Source organism: Aotus nancymaae, unplaced genomic scaffold (genome assembly GCF_030222135.1).
Source record: "Aotus nancymaae isolate 86718 unplaced genomic scaffold, 86718_ANA_hifiasm-v0.15.2.pri h1tg000041l, whole genome shotgun sequence".
Classification (NCBI taxonomy): Eukaryota; Metazoa; Chordata; class Mammalia; order Primates; family Aotidae; genus Aotus; species Aotus nancymaae.
This window is the reverse complement of record NW_026988455.1, coordinates 9,933,237-9,959,757: the sequence shown is the minus strand read 5'-3', so window position 1 is coordinate 9,959,757 and position 26,521 is coordinate 9,933,237. Positions and strand designations below refer to the sequence as shown.

General features: G+C 49.0%; 1 protein-coding gene across 2 annotated transcripts in view; it reads left to right on the top strand.

Annotated features, from left to right (window-relative positions):
• MEGF11 (multiple EGF like domains 11) overlaps positions 1-26,521 on the top strand; it is a 432,868-nt gene that overhangs the window by 358,090 nt on the left and 48,257 nt on the right. For both annotated transcript variants that reach the window (XM_064361459.1, XM_064361460.1), the window contains 2 exons: positions 3,806-4,018; positions 11,908-12,082. In XM_064361459.1, coding sequence (XP_064217529.1) covers positions 3,806-4,018; positions 11,908-12,082 — 388 coding nt within the window. The remainder of the gene's footprint in view (positions 1-3,805; positions 4,019-11,907; positions 12,083-26,521) is intronic.

The window sequence follows — 26,521 nt, the reverse complement described above, 5'->3', positions numbered from 1 at the left end:
ACCCTTAAAGCCAAAGGGCCTTCTAGCAAGCTTTGCCAATCAACCACAGGAGAGTTCAGTGGGATGCCAGGTAGCATTTGGGCTTCTCACCTAAACGGGCTGCCTGGTGTTTAATATTTTGTAAAATTGCCTCCATTAATTTCGTAGGTGACAGCTGCATTAACCCACCCCAAATCATCACGAGCATATTAAAGTTGAGTGGGTGTAATAATGCAGGCCTCCCCTGATAGGCAGAAACCAGTGCAAATTAAACACGAAATGTAACGAGGGCTTTGCAGCTCATTTTGTAATTTAATTGAGCAATGTATCTGGTTGTTAATGGCAATATCGGACATATTAGATTGATATGGTGCAAAGGAAGGATGTTTAAGTAGAAAACTAATTCCTGCTGTGATTACCCTTCTGTTCCACAGGCCCAGTTATTAGCATGCTTTGTGTAAAATTCATTAGCAGCCGTTGCTTGATCTCTAAATAAATAAGTTGTTTAAATTGTGAGTAGAAAAAAAAAAGAGGCTGATTATGTAAATGAATTAGGTTGTCAATATTTCATTTCCAGATTGTTTTTCTGGGGCTGTAGATTGTCACCCCCCAAAAAAATAGTGGGCTAGGGAATTGCCCATCAGAGGAGCTTAGGGTTCAGGGCTCTGCCTGGTCCTGCTAGGCAGGAGGGAGCAGGAATGTTTGAAAATAAACAGGTATCAGGAGGTGTCTGGTTGGAGTTTTTTTGACCCGACATCTGAGATATTTGAGGCCAACAAAGCACAGAGACTTCTGGAAAAATCTATTTGCAGGCTGAACAGGGGCTGGCAATTCAGATCGTGATTATTCAGGTCTTCAGCTGCCGTTTTTCCTCCCCATCTGCCTCAGTTTCTCTCCTTTCCTTCCCCCATTCTGCTTCCCCTCCTCTGTCTTCCACTTTCCTTCTCCAGACATTGCCACCTTTCTTGCCTCTTCTTCGCTCTCTTTTCTAGTCTCATTTCCTTCATGAGGCCTCAGATTGGCTGAACTGCAGCGAGATCTGCAGGAAGACAATCTGGGGTCATCTTAGCCACACGCAGGCTGCGTGAGCTTGGAAAAGTTGCCTCACTTGTCTGATGGCAGCCTCCTTAATGCCAAAGGGAGGGTGATGAGAATATCTGGTGCTTCAGGGGCTGGGGACAGGCTCTGGAGCCTGAGCAGCTGGAAGCCCCTCGCTCTACAGTGCCCCGGGGCGCTATCATCATCATCCCTGCTGCCCCTCTATGCTGCTGGATCACTCCTTTGCCACAGTGGCTCTGAGAGTGGAGAGCTGGGGCATCTTCTTGGGAAGGAAGCACTCAAGGCCAGACTCCAGTCACTGGCCTCTTCTCCTTGTCATTGTGGGCACAGAGCAACGAAGGCAGAGGACAGAGACAAGGATACCCCAGTTGCCAAGGATACCTCAAGTTGCCAAGGCTGGTGCCCCACACACTGGTTCCCCTCGTCCCCACACACTTGCTAGCTGGCCCTGCCATATCCACAGGGGTCTGGCCACTCACCCTCACCGTAAACAACTGAGGTCACCCAGACACAGAATCTCCCTGCCCAGTCTGTGGAAGAATAATCCCCCCCACGATCCTCCAAATTCATAACAAAGAAGTCAGAGCTGCATTTTTTTTAAATTGCTATTCTCCTCTGATTACTGTAGAAGACACACAGAAAACCTGGAAGATGGAAACACATCATAATTAAAACACGAATTCATCAAATCCACTCTATTAGCATTTTAGAATTTTTCCCCTTGGGCTTTTTCATGCCCGAATTTAAGGCCAGAAGGTCAGGTGGGCTCTGTTCTAAGAAGTGTTGAAAACAATACTAACATGAGTCCTAATGAAAATCACTAACTTTTCTAATCGAGCCCCAGTCATGGGCTGGGCACCTTTCTAACTGTTTACACACAGTATCCCATTTAATTCTTATACACCCCAATGAGGTTTAGTGAGTATTGTCCCATTTTATGAAAAAGAAGAAGAAAAAAAAAAAAAAGGAAGTCAGAGCTTCAGGTTAGTTCTCCATTATCCACACTGTTGAATCAGTGCTGGGACAAAGATACCCCAGAACCCTAGAGGCCAGAGGCCATTTCTATTTGTCTTTGGAATGCAGGAGGTCACCCCCCACTTCTTTTACCTCTCATTCCCCCGGGTTTACCCCTTGACTTATCCGGATCTAGTTGCTGTGACAATAAGTTTGCATCCCCTGGAAAAGAGCCCAGGGCAGGGGTAAGGAGTGCTGAGGCACATTCAGGAAACCAGGCAGTCAGCAGTGGGGGTCACACTCACCTGCGGAGGAACCACACCCATGGCTGTGAGTTAAATGAAGTTGAATAATTATCCTGATGTTGGGAGCTCCAAGTTCCAGCCCAGACACGCACAGGACACAAAGGAGGTTCCAGGCTTCCTCCTTGGGGGCTCACAGGCTGATGGAAGAGACTCAGCCCCTGCCTTGAGGGAACGCTTTGCCAAGGAAGGGAAAATAGCCCCTGTCACAGGGAATTCTATAGTCCAATGAAGAAGGATGCTTTCTCTACTCGAGGGAGATTCCACAGTCAGGGAGGAGACGCACCTCCCAGTAGGACGAGAGACTGTACGTCTGCCCAAAAAGCTCAAAAACCAGAGATGCTGTATAGAAACAAAATCACCCCATTTCGTCCAATCTAAGGTGCCACTGATTGTAAGATGCATCATTATTTCATATGCTGGGAAGAATGAAAAACTGGCAATTAAATTATGACATGTCATTAGTTATAAGACATCTAATTTCAGAGATATAAAAACATATTTTAATAACAAGGTGTTTTTGGCCAGGTGTGGTGGCTCATGCCTGTAATCCCAGCTGCTGGGGAGGCTGAGGCAGGAGAATCACTTGAACCTGGGAGGTGGAGGTTGCAGTGAGTCAAGATTGCACCATTGCACTCCAGCTGGGCAACACTGCAAGACTCCATCTCAAAAAAAAGGGGGTGGGGAGGGGGAGGGTGTTTTTAAACCTACCTAGATGGTTTTTTGTTTAATGGGTGAGGAGTTTCACTTTGGGAAGATGGAAAACTTCCAGAGATGGGTGGTGATGTGTCATAACTGTGAATGTGGTTAATGCCACTGAACTGTACGTAGTTAAAATAGTAAATTCTATGCTGGGTACTGTCTTAGTCTGCTCATGCAGCTATGACAAAATACCAGAGACTGAGTAATTTATAAACAACAGACATTTATTCTCACAGTTTTGGAGGCTGAGAAGTTCATGATCAAGGGGCCGGCAGGTTTGGTGTCTGATGACGGCTCAGATCTCTGCTTCCAAAAATGGTGACTGTATCCTCAGAGGGTGAAAGGAATAGAAGAGCCCCCCTCCAAAAAAAAAGGACCTCCCTGGCTCCCTCCAGCCCTTTTATAAGAGCACTAATCCATTCATGCCGTCATCATCTCCCAAAGGCCACACCTCCTACTACCGTAGAGAACTATTTAAACCATAACATGTATATTTCACCAAAACTTTTTTAATTTTTAAAAAATATTAGACTTGGAATCAAAATATGGTGGCAGGTGCCTGTAATCCCAGCTGCTAGGGCATGCTAGTAAAATGGTAGTACAAACTCATTGCTGGGGGGACTGAGGAGACCTAGGGTGAAAGGTGGAAATGACTGGGGCAAGCTAAACCTTGGAATACTTCCTGGAGGAGGAGAGAGAAGAGGGGAGGAGGCTGTGAGCAAGGCAGAGCATACCAGGCCCAGCCGGAAGGCAAGGAGAACAGCATCTTGGAGGATCCACCGCCTCAGCCCCACTCTGCTATCCCACAGGTGCCAAGAGGAGTGCCCCTTCGGGACCTTCGGCTTCCAGTGCTCACAGCGCTGCAACTGCCACAACGGGGGGCAGTGCTCACCCACCACGGGCGCCTGCGAGTGTGAGCCTGGCTACAAGGGTCCGCGCTGCCAGGAGCGGCTGTGCCCCGAGGGCCTGCATGGCCCAGGCTGCACCCTCCCCTGCCCCTGTGATGCTGACAACACCATCAGGTATGAACCGGGAACAGGCGAGCCCGGGACAAGGGCGGCGTGTGGGTGTGGGCTCAGGTAGAGAGGAGGCTTGCTAGGATGTGGCCCCCCACCTCCAGCACGAACATCCAGGCAGGGTGGTGGGGAAAGAGCTAGGACTTCAGCACTCAGCCCCGAGAACCACTTTGATGAAAAGAAGGGGAAGCCAAGGCCGCATACCCAGAGCCCGGACTAGAGCCAGGTCACTTACCGCTGCCGACCGCATCTGGCTGCCTGCATTTCAAAATGTGCCCGTCCGAGACTCCACACATGCAAGCAAGGCGAGAGCAAGGAGGCGGGTGGAGCACAGCTGCATGGCGCCGGGGGCCGGGATGGCAGGGCTCGGGTGCCACAGGTTCTGAGCACATTGTCCTGGACGGTATTTCCCCTCCACTCGCTCGGTGTCCAACCAGAGACAGGGCCACTAGGGCAGGAGTAGGGGCTTGAGCTGCAGAAGGTCAGGACTGAAAGGGACCTCAAAAATCAGTGGGGCTTGCTGGGCACGGTGGCTCATGCCTGTAATCCCAGCACTTTAGGAGGCCAAGGCAAGTGGATTACCTGAGGTCAGGAGTTTGAAACCAGCCTGTCCAACATGATGAAACCCCCTCTACACTAAAAATACAAAAAAGTATCTGGGTATGGTGGCGTGTGCCTGTAATCCCAGCTAGTCAGGAGGCTGAGGCAGGACAATCGCTTGAACCCAGGAGGCAGAGGTTGCAGTGAGCTGAGATTGCGCCATTGTACTCCAGCCTATCTCTGTCTCAGAAAAAAAAAAAAAAAAAAAAATATATATATATATATATATATATATATCAGTAAGGCCCATTGTAGGGTTTAGGGAGAGTTGTCCCGACAGGCCCTGGCAAGGGCAGAGGAGCAGGAGCAACAGGGGCAGCCCTTTATCAGGGCGTGGACTTGGGGCCAACCTCCCCCAGCACTCTGTCCTTTGTGGCTTGGGACATCTGGGCAGAAGCTGTGCCCCTACCCCCCACTTCCAAAGGAGTCTGAACCTGTGAAGCCAGAGGTGCTCCAGGCTACGACTCCCATCTCCCTTCCCTGCCTGCTTCATGCACCAGCTGGCCCTGCCCCCGGGTAATCATTGAGGCTGCCAGCCCTGGATAAATGCCCCCACAGCCCTTTATGGTGGCTGCCTCTTATCTGGGCGATGAAGGGTCAGGGGAGCATCCCTTCTCCCTCAGGCCTGCAGACAACCCAGGGAAGACTGGCCACCCGGGGCATGGGTGCTGCTGCTGTTTGCAGGGCAGACAGAGAATCCTTCTGCTTTGCAGCCCTGTCGCCGGGACAACCAGGACCTAGCCTCGGCTCCTCTTCATTTCCAGGCTTTGGTCTTTCACAAATCACTCTGGAGCCTTGTTCACTGCAAGCAGAGGCATCTCAGCAAGTGTTATGAGTTAGACTAAAAGGTCCTCCCTCCCTGGAGCGCGGCAGCTGGAATGGTGTGAGGCAAAGGTGGAGGGCCCAGGAGGGAGACTGTCCAGAGAGGGCGCTAGAGCCAGTGGAGCTGGCCTGTGCATGACCTGAGCATTCATTCACTTGGTCATTCATTCAACAAACACTGAGCGCCTGCAGGGCTGGGCTATGAGGGGGGAACACTGAGCACCTTCTACCATATTTCTTCAAATACAAAACAATACCAGTAGTGAGGCACAGCTTTATTTTGGTCACCACTAAACTAGGAAAATTGTATCAATTAAACCATGACATACCATTAACTGTATAACATACCCAATATCAGAGATGTGAAAGTGTAGAGGAGAAGTACCTCTTAGAATTGATGAAATATATGTGGCTGGCCCTGCTGGGTTCCAGCGTCTACCCAAATAACTGATCTAGAACTATGTGATGCTGGTCAGGGAAGGCTTCCTGTAGGAGGTGGCATCTGGGCTGGGTCTGGAGAGCAGAGTGGCCGCTCCAAGGCGCTGATTACAGAAGTCCCACATGGCTGGTCAGGGTACTGGGTAGCTGGCTCAGACTGTTCTATGTGTCTAAATATTAATATTCCAGGTTCCATCACTCCTGCTAGGAAGCTGAGGGGAGGACCCTCTCTGAGACAGGAAGCAAGGCTGATGCTGGGGTCCATCGCAGGGAGCCCCTGCCACAGAAATCCAACCAAGCCCCAAATTAAAGGGCTATTGTTTTCCTCCTGTGCCTGGGCAACCATGCCCTGTATAAGTCATCCTTCCTCTGAAGGAGTCCTCCATGCATTGTTAATCTGGAAGGACTCCCTCTTCTCTCCTGCTAATCTCAGCCCATCCAATATTGATGATTATTTGCTTTGCTGTCTTAAATGCATATCAATTTTCAGGGACTGGGAGGGCGTAGTGGTTCTTCAGAGTGGGGGCTCCGAGTGTGCCTGCCGGTCTCCTTCCCAGCTCGGTCTCCTCCGAGTCTGAGGGGAGCTTCGTCACAGCCTGGGCTCCCTGAGGGCACCAGCAGCCTGGCTTATCCATCCCCGTGGCCTCTAGCCTCAGCGCCACACGGTGGCTGCACAGAGTAGGCCTTCAGTAAGAAGAGTCCTCAACTCAGCTTCTGCCCATTAGCTGAAGTCAGCCCTATTTTTAAAAAAAAATACATATTTCCCCTTTTCTTTTGGCACACTGGCCCAGTGACGGAGCCCCTGGCACAAAGTTTTTGTTCACTTGAGGTTAGGATTTCTCGCCCTGGGTGAGAAATGAACATGCGCTGGGTGACTCTTTGTTGTAGAGGGCTGTCCTGTGCTTTGTAGAGTGTGGAGCAGCATCCCTGGCCTCTACCCACTAGATGCCAGTAGCATCCCACTTCCCCTGCCCAAGTTCTGACAACCAAAAATATTGCCAGACATTGCCAGATGTCCCAGGGTGGGGTGGGGCAGGAAAAATCCCCTGAGGTCGGAGCGTCTGGTCTAAATGAACTCTCTCATGCTGTGTTTGCCTTTGTTCTTATGGACACCAGAAAAACAGCTCTCTTCTCTATGTGGACAGAGGGCAGCCCCTCTCTTCCCGTGAGCCTTTTTTGGCCCATTATAGAGTCTTCTCTTGAGCTGCAAGAAAAGCAAAGGAATGACTCTGTGACTTCTAATCTTAAGACAGTTGAAGTTCAGGTACTGGGTGGGGATTGGGACTTCTGAGTCCTGGCCTCCAACCTACCTCTGCCTAAGCAAGTGCCTGATACATGCCCTTCTCCTCTCTATGCATAAGTTTCCAATCTGTCCATCACCTTTCATTAACCCAGTGGGGGGAAATGTTTTCCTGTGGGTCTTTGAAAGTGAAGCATCCATCCAACTCCCTCAGAGAAGGAACCTGGGATCCCTGGAAGCCTAGCCTCAAAGCTCCCTGCCTTCTGCAGAGCTTACAACAAACCCCCGACCACAACAGTGTGCAGTCTTGAGCATCTTTCCTAGGGCGACAAAGTAATGCCAGCCCCCAGCCAAAGAAAGCCCTTCCACCTAGCTCTGCCTCGCTCTGGCTTGTGCCCTTCCGGCAAGGCTGCTGCACAGAGGTTGAGTCCATGCCCTGGGAAGGAAGAAGTGGCTGGTGAGATTCTCCAACCCTCTATCAACTCTTCATTCCCTTTATCAACTCTTTGTAGCACACACAAAGAAACCATCCTCCTTTATACAGGAATAACCTTGAGAAAGAAAGCACCTGTGTGTCAGTGCTCTTAAATGTCCCCTCCACAACTGCATTGTCATAGACTAATTCCAGCAGCCATGATCGTGTATTACCTTTGAAAGATTTGATTTAGCCAACAGATGGAGCATTGATAGAAATCTCATAGCAGCTGAAAGAAAGGCAGAAAAATGCACTCTGGAAGGAATCCTGTATTGTTCAGCTTTCGGCTCCTATTAACTTGTGATTAATCTATGTCTGGGGCAAATGGGAGAAAAGGAAAATAAAAAAAGAACAGAACCAGCCTAAACACCAGAGATTGTAACATCTGCCTGAGCCAAAAACAGCAGTCCCTGGCCTGCCAAGTGACTCAAGAGAATGGGAACCACCACTGGGAGAAGGGATGCCTGGGAGAGGAGCTGTGACAGTCCCTCTGCTGAGGGACAAGGGTTCCAGGCATAGCGATCACAGCTCTCCATCACGATCACTGTCAGCTGTCACTCTCCATCCTCTTTTCAAAGGGACTTTTAGAGTTTCTGTAAGACAAGTAATCATATTAAGAAAATAGATATCCCACTTCTAGAAATAGGATTGTAGGGATATGAAAAAAAAGGAAAGGAATGATTTTAGATTTGGTGTTGAGCCTTCTGGTTCTCAGAGTAAAGAGTAAGATTAGCTCCTAACATATCCCTGGGCAGTCAGAATGACAGCAGCAGAGATCAAAAGCAGGAAATGCAGAGAGTACTTAGAAGTCAGCATTTGCCGAGTGAAGCATGGTGGCTCACGCCTGTAATCCCAGCACTTTGGGAGGCCGAGGTGGGTGGATCACAAGGTCAGGAGTTTGAGGCCAGCCTGGCCAACATAGTGAAACCCTGTCCCTACAAAAAATACAAAAAAATTAGCTGGGGGTGGTGTCAGGCACCTGTAATCCCAGCTACTCGAGAGGTTGAGGCAGGAGAATCGTTTGAACCTAGGAGGCAGAGGTTACAGTGAACAGAGATTGCACCACTGCACTCCAGCCTGGGTGACAGTGCAAGACTCAATCTCAAAAAAAAAAAAAAAAAAAAGGTCAGTATTTGCTAGCTCGTTGTGTATGGAGTGCGCTTTTCACAGGTGGTACCCTCACCAAAGTACGAATGTGTAATGGGTGAACTTCAGCATGACCATTTGCTAGGCAGAGACAGCAGAAGGATCTGTTGATGGAAGAAGCAGAAAGGTGCCTGAGACCTTTTAGAATCTCTAGTGCTCTGCTGAGCTGATGGCTGCAGCCAAGACCTGTCAGGTCATTCCTAGGTTCAAACACGTCGGTCCCCACAACCGTGACTAAGCCAGTCTCTCTACGCTAACCCTAAACCTCAGAGGATGCTTTTGGAAAAATGCCACCTAGAGAGAAAGAACAGTGCCCCAAAACCATCTGGCAGAGCGTCAGGGCCACCAAGAGGCACTCCTTCCCCACGACACCCGTGCAGGTCTCTATCTCCCCTTCCAGTGCCTTGGGGCTCAGGGAGGAATTTTTCTCAAACTGTAAAGGTCGGAAAGTCTTCAAACACTCATCCCTTACACCCATTCCTCTTTGTTATAGAGTTACAGTTTTCATTGCTTTACATCTGTTTACAAATACAATGGATGCTCAGTTTTGGTAAGTTAGGGAACGCATAGACATTTAAAGAAAAAACTTAGAATCAATTTCTCAATCCAGAGGTCAGCACAAAAGCCATTTTGTTATTTGCTCGTCTGTCGATGTCTGTATTGTTTTCATAGATTTGATATGTTTTCGCATTTGAAAGATTTGATTCAGCCAACAGATGCAGCATCAGTAGAAATGGCTTCGTATACAGGGTGCTCATTGCACTTAATCTTATACCAGTCAACACTTTGAAAAGCAATTGAATGCGTCTCTTAGCATTGCTTCATATGAATGCTGTAATTCATTTAACCAATGCCCTGTGGGGAGAGGTGGCATGAGGCAGTGAATAAAATGTGACCAGACAAACCTGGGTTTGAATCCCAGCTCTGCCACTCACTGACTTAGCTTTGTGACCTTGGGCAAGTCACATAACCTCTAAATGCCATCTGTGAAACAGAGGCTCAGATGCCTAATTCCCAAGCTTATTTGAAGATTTAGAAATATATGTATAAAGTGCCTGGTGCCTCAATAGCCTGGTCACATATTATTTATTATTATTTAAATTGCTTCCATTTTCCACTGTTATAAATAGTGCTTCAGGGAACATCTCTGTGCATAAATCTTTCTCCACAACTATGATTATTTCCTTAGGATAGAGTCTTAGAAATGGAATTACAAGACCAGAGTCTGAATATTTTTAAGTCTCTTGATATGTAACCTCAGATTATTTTGAAGCCTTTACCAGCATTTTGAAACATCTTCGCTGTTTGGATACAGGAAAAGTGGTGTCCAATTGTTGTTGACACTTGATGATGAATGAGACGAAACCCTTTTCTGAAATGGTTATTAGCTACTTGCACATATTATTCAGGAATTCCTGTTCCTGTCCACCCCCTCATTTTCTGTGAGAAAACCAGGACCCCTAGAAGAGGAACAGCTTGACTACGCTTCACATGATTAGTTTGCTCATTAATTAATTTTCCAAATATATATTAAGCACCTCCAGTGTGCCAGGGACTCTGTTGGGCCCTGAGAAGGGAGTAAGACAAAAGACTCTCCCCCATGGAGCTGCAACCTCGTGGAGAAGACAGATGAGTAATTAGCAGATAAGAATAAAAAGTCAATGGAAGATAAGTATATTCAGGGGAAGCCATATTCATTTCCAAATATTCACCAGGGCAGTGAATATGAGCCAGGCATTGGGGACCGATCCATGGCCCAGCGGGGCAAGGCGCCAAGGCCCCATGGAAGTTAGCAGAATCAAGACTTGCCCCAGGTTTCCCCTGCCAGCCCAGGGCATGCTTCTCTTGACCTCATCCTCTGAACTGGGCTCCAGAGCAGGGAGGCAAGTGCCACGGGGAATGTAAGAGGCTTGTCTCTACCACCCAGCACTTCTTTGGTGTGTTATTCTGAGCCCCTCCAGAAGTAGATACCAAGGGCAAGTGGTTTACTAGGGGAAGCATCTGTGAGGGAAAGTGGGGAGGAAGCTCGGGAGGCTGGGAACACTGTCAGATCACAGAAAGGGAATAAGGAAGGAAGGGGGAAGGGAAGGAAAGGGAAAAAAGGGAGGGGGGAGATCACAGAAAGGGAAAAAGGAAGGAAGAGGGAAGGGAGGGAGGAAGGGAGAAAGGAAGGGGGAAGGGAAGGAAAGGGAAAAAAGGGAGGGAGGGAGGGAGGGAGAAAGAGTCTTAACCCACAGCACAGTTCTAAGAAAGTCTGCCAGGATGGGACATCTTAAAGCCAAGGTACCCATCAGAGGAGTCCCAGATCCCAAGAGTGTGCCCACCTTGGTATCCCTGCTGTGCTCCAGCTGGGAGTGGCCCAGGGGAAATGTGGCCTCTGGATTTCAGACTCAGCAGCTGGGGCCATAGGTCAATTACACTCCTGCAGGAGTTCTGAGCAGCACGTGGTTACACCTGGCGTCCCGCTGACCATGAATGGACATTGGCTGTTGGATCAGATGGCTGCCGGCTAGAGGTTGCCCCGTTCTCTGGAGGTCATGCCAGGGAACTCTTGCCTCTAGCCCAAATGGTCCTTTCTCTGGCCTAGACAGGAGATGGAGAAGAGCTTGCTCACTGTTAAAGAGCCTGGGAAAGCATAGGTTAGGGGTTGTTCTCTCCAGGGCAGACATTGCCAGAGGGGATGCCACATCTGGCCCTTGTTTTCACTCAGCCAGCATTCATTGAACACCTGTGATATGGAGAGCCGCTGGGTATCATTGCTACCTTCTCATGCTGTCCCCACACTAGTCGTTTGCTTGGGTAAGGGTTGGATGAAGACTTGGACCACATAGTCTATAAGCCAAGGGACTAAAGAGGCCACCCTCTGTTTTGCTTTCCGTGTATTTGAATTATAAAGAAGATGTGTTTGGGAGTCAGGAGACCTGTGTTCTCATCCTGATCTTGTCATCTCCTTGCTGTGTGACATGTGGGTAGTTCTATAATCACCATGAGCCTCAGCTTCTGGGGGCTAATAAGACCATGTGGCCTTGGCATCTTCTGATAAACAGACAAGGCACTGAGCAGTTAAATCCCAGAGGTCCTTTGATCCTGCTACCCTGGGCAAGCCGGGCTTGGGGTGGGACAGGGCTGCTTCCCAGAACGAACTGTCTTCTCACCCTTCTCTCATCTGCACAGCTGCCACCCAGTAACCGGAGCTTGTACCTGCCAGCCAGGCTGGTCTGGTCGCCACTGCAATGAATCCTGCCCTGCTGGCTACTATGGCGATGGCTGCCAGCTGCCTTGCACCTGTCAGAACGGCGCCGACTGCCACAGCATCACTGGGGGCTGCACTTGTGCCCCGGGCTTCATGGTAAGATTGGAGGGGCCTCTCATGGCCTTCCTGACCCCCGACCCGGCCAACTCCCCTAACCTCCTGGTGCAATCAGGAATGTGGCCCTGTACCTAGGTGCTTCCTTGTGTCCCCTTCAGAGATAGATTCCATGAGGGGAGGGCCCCTGAAGCTGGTCTCAAAGGGCCAGGGTTTGTAATACTACCAGTAACAGGAGAAGGGGTCTTTCCATCACCCCCAGCTCCTCCTTGCCTATATCCTTATGCACACAATATTTTACATCAGAAAAACACAATACACATAGACAGTTTTGCACTCTGCCTTCTTTCACCCACATTTCTGTGTTGCTGCTTGGCCTTCTTAATTATCATTTTAAATGGCTGCATAACACTGTAGGAGCAGATGCACCGCCGGTTTCCTCAGCCATTCTCTTACTGCTGAATATTAAGCTGTTTCCAATGTTCACAGTGAATGTTGCAGTGAGCATCTTCATACAAATAGCGTTCCCCCCTGCCTATTGAATTATTTCCTTAGGGTGAATTCCCAGGGTCAGCGGGCATAATATATTGATGGCTCTTGATGGATGTAGCCGTATTACTTCCTCAAGGGTCCTATAAATCTACACCACCACCAATTGTGTATGAATGTACCTATTTCAGAATAACTTTGCTAACATGTTTTTAATTTTTGCTAATTACATAGGTAGAAAATGGCTCCTCAATGTTGTTCTAATTTGCATTTCTCTGATTACAAGGGAGAGTGAACATCTTCCTACGTTTGTTTACTATTTGTATTTTCTTATAAATTATGTGGGTCTTTATGAGGTTTGGCTCTGGGGAACTTGGCATTGGAAGTGGAATCCTGTTCAAAGGTAAGGCGTGCCCAGCAGGTTCAAGGAGTCAGACACTCAGGGGTTCTCTATGGCCATGCATTTCATTGTGCTGTAGGAAGTGATACAATGGTGCAGTTGAAAGAGTGTGGCCTTTGGAACCGGACCTGGGTTGCACCCTGGCTATCCTACTCGCCAATCATGTGATCTTGGACCAATGAGTCAACCTCTCTTAGGTTCTGTTTCATCACCTGTGAAAGGGAACGCCTGCCTTGTAAGGTTGCTGTCAGGTATCGAGATGGGATATATAGAGTGCATTCTAGCAGACTTTTCAGGCGGTAGTAAATTTTCTAAGCACCTGTGGCCCTTGTTCACTTGCAGGTTCTGATTCAGTGGGTCTGGGATGGGGCCTGAGGGTCTGTCGTTCTAACAAGCTCCCACATGATACCAATAATGCTGGCCAGTGGTTCTCACTTTGAGTAGGACACTGATAGGTAGCCATGGGTCTCAACTTGGGCAGCACACTGAAGTCACCAGGAATGCTTCATAAACATCAGTGCTGGGGCCCCGTTCCCAGAGATTCTGATGTATTTGATCTAGGCATGGTCTGGCTGAGGCCAATGTGCTGCTAAGGTGGAGATCCACTGATCTACAGGGAATTCTTGTAGAAAAAGTGAGGGTTTGCTTGGTGACAATGTCTTTTAAAGACAGGCTGCCTCTGGTCTGCAGAGCAAGGCCCAGGACAAAACACTGTTCAAAATAAAATGTGGCTAGTTCTGAACTGAGATGTGAAGTGGGAAATACGCACTGGATTTCCAAGACTTAGTATGAAAAGGTGAATATAAAACATCTCAATAATTTTGTTATGTTGATTATATGTTGAACTGATACCTTAAATATATATATATGCATTTATATATATTTAAGGTATCAGTTATATATTTAAAGTATTACATATATTTATATATTTAAAGTATTATGTATACATATATATATATATATATATTTTTTTTTTTTTAAGAAAGAGTCTTGCTTTGTCACCCAGCTGAAGTGCAGTGGTGCAATCTCAGCTCACTGCAACCTCCGCCGTCAGGGTTCAAGCAATTCTCATGCCTCAGCCTCCTGAGTAGTTGGCATTACAAGCATGCGCCACCATGCCTAGCTAATTTTTGTATTTTTAGTGGAGACAGGGTTTTGCCATGTTGGCCAGACTGATCTCGAACTCCTGGCCTCAAGTGATCCACCTACCTTGGCTTCCCAAAGTGCTGAGATTATAGGTATGAGCCACCACCTAGTCTGAATGTATTTGTTTAAATCAAAACATTTTACTAAGATTTTTTAAAAAACAGTTAAGCTCTCCCTTCCTCTTTCCCCAATGCAGATAAAACTTCCTCCTTCCCCAATGCAGATAAAAATGAATTCTTCAGCATCTTTGAAAGAGAAGGAAGCCTGGTTTCCTCTTTAATTTAGCTTTGTTGGTGTGAATTTTTGCTGTAATTTCCACAGCAAAATGGAGGTGCCCTGGGTTTTGAATTTGGGTAGGAGAGAATAATTGTTTGGGATTAAACATCTCACATAGCCAAGTGGTCAGGTGACTGAAGCTGACTGCACCGGATTGCTCATGGCTGACCCCTGTCCCAGCTTGGCTTCTAGCATAGCTCTAGGACTTTGGGCATCTGTGGATGGGGAGTATAGAGGGAGAGAGAAGAACCTATTAACTTCTAAGATGGTCTACTATATGGACTCTGTGGATCAAGTCTGGGGGAAAGGGGGAAAAGTAGGAGCAAGGAAATATGTGCATACATGGGTCTGGGAAGCTCACTGAGGGTTGTACGGTCTGGTCATATACATTGTCTATGCATCTGCTGGGAGTCTTGCCTCCCTGTTCGCCCTTCTTTATCCCCAGCTGCCTGCCTACTCACTGATCCTCAGAAAAAGGGGAAATCAGGGCCCTGGGAAGGCCTGGGAGGCTAGCATCTGTTTGCCCACTGCCCCCAGTGCTTCAACAGTCTGGTGGCCAGGCCACTGCCTCTCTTCCTTGCACCTGAAATGCAAATGACTTCCTGTCCTTGAACTTTGGGGCACACAGTGCATGCCAGAGTCATCTCACTGTGGAGTCCCCCCTGCCTGGGGCTCAGGGCTAAGACAGATTGTGAGTCAAGCTACCCTGGTGAGACCCAGTGAATTCCCATCCATCTCTTCCCGCTCAGCCTCATTATTCCTGGAAAGGCTCTTCTAGGGCTCTGTTGGACATTGGGCAGGGGCTGCAGGAGGTGATTACAGAACAGTTCATTGTTCTCAACCAGCATGACTCATTTCTGCGTGCACCGAGCCCTGAGGGGGAAGTCGTTACTCTCACTCTCACTCCAGCTTCTGAATGAATGCAGCTTCCCACAATTAGCCAGCTAGTGGGGGCACTCTGCAGAGCAGACTCAGCAGAGACTGGCCCCAAGATGTCCCACAGTCAGTAACAATTAGCAATGCCTTTGTTGGTGGGTTAGTTTGTAAATGTATGTATCCTACCTTTATCCTTGAATGATTTTAGGATGGGTAGTCAGTTACAGACTGATTAAAGGAGCCCTTTTCTGGGTGTTTGGAGACCTTCATTCTGGGCTCAGTAATCTTGGGCATGTCACTTTACCTTGCTGGACCTCCATTTCTCTATCTGAACGACGGGAGAAGTAAATCAGTTTTGCCTGCTATTGGATATGAGTAGTCCCCATGGAGTGGATGTGAAACCACATCCTCAGCTCTCCCCTCTGACCCCAGCTATCCCTGCCCAGGGTCTTTAGGAAGGATATTGGGACAGCTTTATGAAAGCAGATTCTGGGGGCTGAGAATGGTCTCGGGCTCAATATCAACATGAGGAGTGCTGATGAAGTAATGCAGAACCACATTTGTGAGCTCAGTGACATGCCTGCCCCAGCCACGTGGTCTCCACCCCCGAGTGCACAGGGACATGGGGCAGAAGCAGACCCCTGCTTGGGGCTCTGGGCTGGCCTTCACACACTGCCTCTTCCCTCCGAGGACACTGGATATTTCCTCTGCTAGGACATAGGGGCCAGGCGGGGATGTGGAAAAAGTAATCAGACTCCCATCTAGCCATCCAGGAATCTGTGTTCCAGTAATAATCATATGCACACTAGCAGCAAACACTCACTGAATCCTGGCTGCATGCTTCATCTGACTTATGCCTCACAAGGGCCCTACGAAGGTGTACTTTCACTTTCTGCAATTTGCAAATGAGGAGCTGGAGTTTAAACAGGATAAGTGAGTTGCCTGGGATCACAAAGCCAGCGGTGGTGAGAAACACTGAACTCTCATGTTAGTTGATGAGCTTTGATTGAAGGGTCACCGTGGAACCAGACAAATCTAAGTTCAAATCCTAGCTCTCCAATCCCCACACTAACTACTGGCAACTCACTTACCCTGCCTAACACTGAACTTCCTTATCTGCTAAAACAAGACTTTGCTTGTGATAATTAGGAATATTATATGGGAAGTTCAAAACCCAGTGCCTGAAATACAACAGACACTTGGTGAAATGGTAGCAATTACTGGTAAGCTATGAGAGTAGCAGGGGAATGTTGCTTCCCCCATGCCCAGCATACCAGCAGAAGGGTGTTGGGATGAGCTGTACCCAGGGATACCCAATGGATCAGAGGCATGAATGTACACAGCTGCTGTTCTAGCGAGGTCCACCCAAGCACCTGTGGGTCACCCTGAGTGGTGGGTCTCAGGAGGCACTGTGGGGATGGACAAGCCTCGCAACATTTGGGGAAATGGAGATAGAGATGGAGGTGGGAAGAGAACCTGGGCATTTTACGTGTTCACTTAGCAGCAGTGACAGAATCACTTGGGGTGTGCACTGGTAAATTACACTGTGGCTGCCCAATGTGGTTAAAGAGTCCTCGACCAGAAAACAAGAAATGAGTTCGTAGCTCTAGCTCTGCTACCTTTCTGGCTTCTATTTCTCATCTATAAAATGGGAATGAAATTCTCTGCCTAACGGAAACAGTGGTATGGGAGCTAGTCATTCCAGTGGGAGTGCTGACAAATGGAAACGGCATCGTTTCAGCACCTTGGACAGCGTCATGAGCCACTGTTTCAAGGCTACTCCCGGCCTGCCGAGAATCCCCAGGCAGAACACCAGGGTGAACAGGGATGGGAGAAGGCAGAGTGAGGGGTCACATGACACAGTGGTCAGACCAGCAGAGTCCTGGAATACCTGTCTCTGTGAAGATGACCTGACCCAGAAGGTGAGGACGTTTCTTCCCACCCTCCTGAGCTAGGGAAGTAGCTGCATTGTGGATGAGGGGACTGAGTGGAGCTGTCCACCCACTTGCAGGTTAGCATCACATCAGCCTTTTCCGTGGCTCCCCACTGCCCACCAAAGAAACCTCAAATCCCAGGTCTTTGTAACATGTCCTCAAAGTAGTCTACCCTAATCTCGTCTCCCACTAAGTCCTGCCACAACTTGTCATTTTCCCCAAACGCAGTACAGTAGTCCCCCTTATCCATGAGAGATACATTCCAAGATCTCAGTGGATGCCTGAAGTCGTGGGTAGTCCTGAATTCTGTATATACTGTTTTTTCCTATACGTACATACCTACAATAAAATCTAACTTATTAGGCACAGTAAGAGATTAACAGTAATAATTAATAATAGAACAATTATAATAGTATGCTATAAAAGTTATGTGAATGTGGCCTCTCGAAATATCTTCAAAAAAGTTTTTTCGAGATAGGGTCTTGTTCTGTTGCCCAGCCTGTAGTGCAGTGTCACAGTCATAGCTCACTGTAACCTCAAACACCTGGGCTCAAGTGATGTTCCTGCATCAGACTCCTGAGCAGCTGAGAATACAGGCACGTACCACCATGCCTGGCTATTTTTTTTTTTTTTTTGATGGGAGACAGAGTCTTGTTCTGTCGCCAGGCTGGAGTGCAGTGGCCCGATCTCGGCTCACTGCAACCTCTACCTCCTAGGTTCAAGTGATTCTCCTGCCTCAGCCTCCCGAGTAGCTGGGACTACAGGCACATGCCGCCATGCCCAGCTGAGTTTTGTATTTTTAGTAGAGACGGGGTTTCGCCATGTTGGCCAGGATGGTCTCAATCTCCTGACATCATGATCCGCCCACCTTGGCCTCCCAAAGTGCTGGGATTACAGGCATAAGCCACCTCGCCCGGCCCATGCCTGGCTATTTAAAAAAATTTTTTGTAGAGATGGAGTCTCACTATGTTGCCCAGGCTGGTTTGGAACTCCTGGCCTCAAGCACTCCTCTCACCTCAGCCTTAAAATATCTTACTGTATTGTACAAACTTTTTTTTTTTTTTTTTTTTTTTTTTTGGAGATGGAGTCTTGCTCTGTCGCCCAGGCTGGAGTTCAGTGGCGTGATCTCAGCTCACTACAACCTCCGCCTCCCAGGTTCAAGCAATTCTTCTGACTCAGCCTCCTGAATGCTGGAATTACAGGCATGTTCCACCACACCCAGCTAATTTTTGTATTTTTAGTAGAGACAGGGTTTCACCATGTTGACCAGGCTGGTCTCAAACTCCTGACCTCAGGTAATCTGCCCTCCTTGGCCTCACAAAGTGCTGGGATTACAGGCATGAGCCATCATGCCCAGCCACAAACCTACTTTAAAACCACAGTTGACCTCAGGTAACTGATAGTATGGAAAGTGAAACCAAGGATAAGGGGCACTACTATATGTTCTTTGGGGCCTCTATGCTTTTTCTCACACCTTTCCTTCTTCCTAGAATGCCCTTCCCATAGTCCCTATTGGACCTATGAAAATCCTTCTCAGCCTTTCAGGAAATCAAAGGCTGCCTCTTCCATGAAGGCTTCCCTGAATACTCCTCTCTTCAGAATTAACCATTCCATCTGTTGTTTCCACTGTGTGTGGCTTATAGTCAGGGTCTATCTCCCTAGAGACAACAATATGTCTCCCTCTAACCCTGGACCTCCTAACCAGCCTACCATGCCTACCACACAAATATCTAGCTCAGCAAACCCTCTGAAATGAATGAAATCCCTGGTAGAACCAATGCTGTTAAAGCAGGCTATAGTGCAGTGACACAGTCATAGCTCACTGTAACCTCAAACACCTGGGCTCAAGTGATGTTCCTGCATCAGACTCCTGAGCAGCTGAGAATACAGGCACATACCACCATGCCTGGCCATATATATATATTGGTGGAAGGGGGACTGAGTCTTGCTCTGTCACCAGGCTGGAGTGCAGTGGCCCAATCTCGGCTCACTGCAACCTCCACCTCCTAGCTTCAAGTGATTCTCCTGCCTCAACCTCCCGAGTAGCTGGGACTACAGGCATGCACTGCCATGCCTGGCTGATTTTTTTGTATTTTTAGTAGAGACAGGGTTTCACCATGTTGGCCAGGATGGTCTCGATCTCCTAACCTTTACAGTAAGGAAATTCATGGCATGTCCCAAGGGGCTTTGCCAGTAGTGCTAGGACTTGACTCTACCTGTTGGCTTCTCTGAAATTTAGATAAAACAGATAGCTGCAGCAGGACTGGAGCAGCTGACCCCTGACACCATCTCCAGATTCTTTGAGCAATGGCATGAGCTTCTGCCTTATGAAATTTTGTGTAGTGGTTTGCAGAGACTCTGGAGCTAGATACCCTGCCTTCAAATACCAGCTTTGCTGCATATTAGCTGTGTGACCTTGGGCAAGATACTGTACCTCTCTGTGCCCCTGTCCCTCGTTTTGTTTCTTTTCTTTTTCTTTCTTTCTTTTTGTTTGAGACAAAGTTTCACTCTATTGCCCAGGGTGGAGTGCAGTGGTGCAATCTTGGCTCACTATGCAGGCTTGACCTCTCTGGGCTCAGGCAATCCTCCCACCTCAGCCTCCCAAGTAGCTGGGTTTAAGTTACACACCATCATGCCCAGATAATTTTTCTGTAGAGATGGGGTTTTGCCATCTTGCCCAGGCTGGTCTTGAATTCCTGGCCTGTCATGATCTGCCCATCTTGGCCTCCCAAAGTGTTGGGATTACAGGCACAAGCCACTATGCCCAGCCTGCCTCCAGTTTCTTATATGCGAAAAGGAATAATAACATAGCCTCATAGGATTATTGGGCTGACTAAATTAATTAGCACATATGAGGCGCTTAGAATGGCTAGCGTATTAGTAATCTTTCAACAAGCATCAGCTATTATTGTTGACGATGCTGCTGTCACTGCTGCTACTGCTGTTGTTATTTACACCAAGGGGTCACTCACTTGAAGAGGCTGACTGGTCCTGGCCTGAGTGCCCTGTTTGGGGTAGAGGTGGAAATTGGGTTGAGCTTAATCTTTCCCCTGGCTGGGAATGGCAGGGTTGCCAAGGGCTCCTAGATTCCCAAGAGCAGACACAGAACCGAGAATAGACTTCCTCATCACGTGAGGGAAGAAGGCTGATTCCTCAGCTCCCCCGTGTTCCTCTGCCGACCAGCCTTCCTTTCCTTAATTAAGGCTCACCTAGGCAGCCAGCCTGATGGAGCCTCCTCCACTGCTGTAGGACTAATTGCTGCCACCTTGGTGCCTGCAGTAACCGTCTGTGAGGTCACTGCCAGGGCTGCAAAGACTTGATTTCTCAGACCCCCTCCCGGCTGCCTCCTCCCGCATGGATACATGGATCCCGTGTGGCTGGGAGATAAGGGGCCCTCTGGCCATTCTTCAGTCCAGATGCTCCCTTTCAGCTGCACTGAGATGGGGACAGAAATGCGGGAAGCAGAGGAGAAGGGCCCCAGTGTCCCCTCCCATGGGATTTGGGGCCCATATTTCTCCCCAGGATGACAGCATTTCTATTACCTTAAAGGGCTCATCTATTTATGCTGCAATTTTTTGAAGCCCTGTCTGCCATTATTGAACCCTGCACGCTGTCGAGGGGAGCAGGCACTCCATCACCCAAATGAACCAACTTGTTTCTGCATTTTTCTCCCCTTTCTCCGTGCCATTGGTAGGTCATACAGAAACCTCAGCTGCTCTGACCAGGGGAGGCAGGAGACGGGGGCAAGAGTTATGAAAATCCAGATCAGTGGAGCAGTGACTGAATTTCCCTCCAAGGTTTCCAGTGTCCTTTAAAGATGTCACCCTCCCCCAGCCTCCCCCAGCTGGGCAGAGTGCGTGTCTGCCTCTTGGGTGGCTCCTAAGCTGGAACTAGGGAGTGACGGAAGTGTAGCTGGTGGAGAATGCAGACTGAAAATTATAGCCAGGTGACATGAATATAATGTGTGTGCATTTTCTCTTCTGATTGTTTCACTCTTCATCAAGCTGAGATCTAGACTGTTAGCCCTAAGAACAGAAAACTAGCTTCTCATCCCTCAGCCCCCACTATTGACTAATTTCCCAATTACTGTAGTAAAAGATTTTCCTGAATGTGGCACCGGGAATGAGGCATTCAGCCTCTAGTTGCCATGCCTGTGTGAGCAGAGGAGTACAAATACTTCAGAATAGCAGAAATGATCCAAAAATATAAATGTGCGCATGCGGGCACGCGCACACACACACACACACACACACACTCACTCTTCAGCACCCAAATCCCAGCTCTGTTATCACCTGTGTGTGGTCGTCTTGGAGTTACTTAAGCTTCTCAAGCCTTATTTTTTCATCAATAAAACAGGATAATTAATGGCACTATGCTGAGGATTGAATTAGATAAAATGTGTAGAACAAAGCCTGGCACATAGCAAGTGTTCAATAAATGTTGGCGAGGTTTATTATGTGGTTGTGGAGAGAAGAGTGCAAGCAAAAGGACATGGACTTTGGAATCAGACCGTCCTGGCTTGGAATCCCACGGCTGTCACTCAGTAGCTGTGTGACCTTAGGAAGCATAGCCTCAGAGCCTGTTTCTCATCGGTGAGATGGATTAATAATGCCAGTCCCTCTGGGTCGGTGGGCCCACTGAGCGAGATGCAATGTGTGATGCCGTAAAACAGGAATTGGTCTTCATAATGGGGGAGGTGGAAGAACGCTCAATGCTTCCATAGTGCACAGCAAAAGAAACCAAGGTCAGAAAGGGAAGGTGAACTTACCTCAGGTCACACAGCATATCTTAACAGAGCTGGGATGGAATACAGGCGACATGCCTCCCAGCCCACTGTTGTTTCCACCTTCACTTCCATCTCATGAGCTTGCTGTACCCAGAGCAGCTACCTACTGATATTTCCCTGCACAGGGAGGGATGGTGGGGGTGGCAGGTCGGTGGGGGCATGAGGGGAGTCACAGGGGGTTAAATCATGTTGTCAAGTAATTCACAAAATAGGGAAAATTGGTTTTATGTCACTAAGATAAGTCCAGCCTTACCCCTCTGGGACCCCACCGTACAGCTTATTAGGGAAGACTGCTGACTCTTCTACTCTAAAAAATAAACATTTGCCATATCAGACCACCCTCTTGCTGTCATGTTCCTGATGTCCTTATTATCAGTGCCCTCATTACTGGGGTCTGGGCTGGGACTTGGTCTCAGACCTAGTGGCTGGAGCAATCTCTGTGCAGCAAAAGAAGCTCCTGGAGCAGATCTGAGCCATCTATGGTTTAAGTACACCCAGTTTTCTTTTTCTCCAGGTCTCTAGCATAGATGGAGCTTCTGCGGGCTCCCAGTCCTAGCCAGTGCCCAGGGCCTGGGTCTGACTTCACCAACTCTAGAGGGCGGGGATAGGGCTACAAGTCACAGAGGCCTCCCTGAAAGGTCTAGAGAAAGGAGACGACCAAATGGGGGTGATGATGGCTCATATTTTGCAGTGGGCCCTAGGCCAGGCACTCTGTTCTATATACGTTGTGTTTAATCCTCACAACAACCCTGTAGTGGGGAGCTGTAGGATCCCCACTTTGCACTCTGGGATTCTACCCATCCTTCCCAACACCTCGTTTCATTGGAGCTTTAACCAGCCCCAGGAGACGGTCAGGGTTGGCACCCTCATTGTGCAGAAGAGCCCACGGGCTCTATTCCCCCCACAAAATCTGTAGGTTTAGAACAAAGAAAGCTCCCGCTACCCCTGTGCTCAAGCTTCAGTGCCCCAGCCCCCCAGCCCAGCCCCTCCCAGCCACCTCTCCCTTACTCATTAGCACCGATAATCCCATCTGCAAGAGTAATTATCAACCCCAGGAGGGGAAGGGATTCCTGCCAGAAGATGTGATTATGTCTGGAAAATGAAGGATATGGCAGAAAAAGGTCATGAATAAATTATTTCAAGGTGGGGCTAATAAGAAAACTAACAATGGGGGTAAATGCAAAAAACAAAACAAAATCTATTTAAAAGTTATCTCCCAAAAACACTAAAAAATGTGTCCTCGCGTCTCCTAAAAGTTCTGAGGAGGGAGATTTAATTCCCTGAGACAGGCCCCGGGAAGCCAGGCAGGGGCTCCCTAGCCATGAGGCACAGGTGTCGAGGAAGATACGTATAGGGAATGGAAGGAAAAGACTGGGAGCAGGGCAGGCGGGGCCTCCATGCCAGGGTGGGGTCTTGTGCTTAAGTAAGCAGGCAAGAGGGAGCCACTGCCATCTGGAGCAGGGGTGTGACAAAACAGTGCTGTATTTGACCTGCATTCTCTGTGTGGGGAGATGGTGATGTCACAGAATAAGAACCAGCATGCAGGCTGGGTGTGGTGGTTCACGCCTGTAATCCCAGCTTTGGGAGGCTGAGGTGGTTGGATCACCTGAGATCAGGAGTTCGAGACCAGCCTGGCCAACATGGTGAAACCCTGTCTTTACTAAAAATACAAGAATTAGCTGGGCCTGGTGGCCAGCGTTGGTAATCCCAGCTACTTGGGAGGCTGAGGCAGGAGAATTGCTTGAACTCGGGAGGCAGAGATTGCGGTGAGCAGAGATCATGCCACTGCACTCCAGCCTGGGTGACAGACCGAGATTCCATCTCAAAAAAAACCCAGCATGTAGTAGGTGCTCAATGGATGTTGAATCCTATCACTCCCCACATGTCTTCAGTGGAGGCTGCTTGGCAGAGTGGGGAGAGCATGGACTTTGAGTCAGGGAAACCTGAGTTTGCATCTCAGCCTTGCCATTCTCTTCCTGGGTGACTTAGGGCGGGTTCCCCCTTTGCTCGCCTCGCATGTGGATGTTCTTTGTAGGATGGTTTTGACATGAGACAGGGCAAGCGCTACAAAAGTGTTTGGCACAGAGCAGGTGAATCGTAGCTGCTGCTTGCACCTGCAGTGTGGCTGGTTCCCGTTGGGTCGTATGTAATAATAAAAACGCCGAAAGCATCTGTAGCACTTACTCTGGGTCAGGCACCGTTCTAAGAACATTATGTATATTAACTTATTTCATCTTCACCAATATCCCTGGAAAAGGTACTACTGTAATTCCCATTTTGCAGACAGGGAAACTAAGACACAGAGAGATTAACACCTTGTACAAGGTCCAAAAAGCCGCAGGGCCAGGACCTGAACCCAGTAGTCAGGTTGCAGAGTCCATGGGCTTGGCCCTCCTGCCTGCCCCTGCCTGTGAGCTGCGGGCAAACCCAGAGTGATCCTCATTGCCCCCAACAGGATGGAACCTTAACTGTGGCCTTGGGGGTGCTGCAGCTAGGAGGGCTGAACTTGGAAGTGGCTGACAAACGATGGGGAAATCGGGCACGTGTCAGGCAGCTCAGGGGAGACGTCTGTTCCCCAGGTGGTGGTGGGGATGGAGTGCCCAGTCACATGCTGTCCATCTGCATCCCTGTTTTCCAATACAAGACACTCATAACCACCATCTCATGTGCTCTCACTGCCCTCTGAGGGCTGTGATGTCACCGCTGACATTTTACAAATAAGGAAACTGGCCTCACAGGGTTACATAGTCTCTGGCACATCTCAGCACGCCCCAGCCCAGGGCTGAGCCCCTCGCCAGGCCCTCACTGCTCCCCAGGGTAGCCCTTCCCACCCCATCTCCCTCAGGGACCCTGCTCCCCTCTCCTCCCTCAGGCTTGCAGCCTCACGCAGAGTCTGTCCTAGACCTGAAGCCACTACCGCCTTTTCCTGCAGGGAGGTTTGACCTGAGCTCCCATCAAACCTGCCCCTTCCCAGGTTTGGGTGCCTTCATCGGGGGCACTGCACCGTGTTCTGTGCGGTGAGACACTCTGTGAGAACTTGACTGAGAAACCTCTAGGGCCAGAAAAATCTAGAGGAAACTAGCTTTAAAGACCCAAGAGGCTGGCCATGGTGGCTCACACCTGCAATCCCAGCACTTTGGGAGGCCGAGGTGGGCAGACCACTTGAGATCAGGCATTCGAGACCAGCCTAGCCAATGTGGTGAAGCCCCGTCTCTACTAAAAATACAAAAATTAGCCGGGCATGGTGTGTGCCTGTAATCCCAGCTACTCTGGAGGCTGAGGCAGGAGAATCACTTGAACCCGGGAGATGGAGGTTGCAGTGAGCTGAGATCGCGCCACTGCACTCCAGCCTGGGCAGCAGAGCAAGACTTCGTCTCAAAACAAAAAAAAAAGACCTGATAGTTTACAGGAGTTGGGGAGTTGGGGATGGGGATGGACCAGAGGACACTGTGGACAATACAGGCCGCCTTCCCCACCCCCACTCCTTTTTTGTTCTCTAGTAAAAGCCTCTCTGGTGTTAACTTCTGGGCTGTCTTTGTATTCGGTCTATAATTGTTTTTATAATGATTCTACAATCAATAAGCAATTGAATTTGCCTGAGTCTGGACCCTCAGCCAGAGGGGAAGGGCCCAGATGCCTTTCTAAAACAGTCACTCACCTGCTCTTGGGGACCCTCCTTTATCTTTCCCAAGCAAAGTTGACACCTGGCGCTCAAGGCCATCCTGGGTGGGCCCACCCTGACCTCCAGGCTCCTGCTGCTGCCCCTCATCACCCTCCCCTAACCCCTGAGCTCCAGCAAATCCAAACTGCCTTACCCTACAGCCCCCCGACTCGTGTGGCCCCACCACCACACCTTTGTTCAGTCTGCCCCTTCCCCCAAATGCCCTTGCTCTCTATCCTCCTAGGCCAAATCCTGCCCGTGCACCCTCCAGTCTCCATTCAGTTGCCACCTCCTTCTAAAGCCTTCTTGTTTTCTTCCCTATGGGACAGAGCCTTTCCACAGGACACGGACTTACCCAGTCTGGTGGCACCCTATGGACATTTTTCTCCCCTCTACTAAACAGAAAGCTCCGGGGGTCTGTCCAGTGTGTTCCTGTGTGTCTACTCTTTTCCCCACCCTGCCACCTCCTAACCCCCAGCCTGTCCAAGCCTGGCACAGTCCCCTGCACAGAGTGTCGGTAAATGTGAATGCATCGCATTTTACTTGGACCCTAGTTTTCCTTATTAGCCTCTGTAGGACCCTCTGTCCCCCACATTCTGGATCCCACCTGGGACACTATCACCGTCACTATTGTCAGACTCTGGCTCTGCAGGCCACTGCCCCAAGTCCACATTACACATCCCTCACCCCCAGGGAGCTGGGCTGTTTTAGAGTATGAATGGATATACACCCTATAGATCCAACCCACCCCTCCCTGACTTTGAGCCATACCATGCTCAAAGCCACCATGATCAAATCACCCTGGGGCTCTATGGCCAGGATCAACCTGGATGTCTGACATGCAGATGCTAAGCTTGCCCCTGAGCTGTCACACCACCAATACACATCACACACACCAAACTCACATCCTATA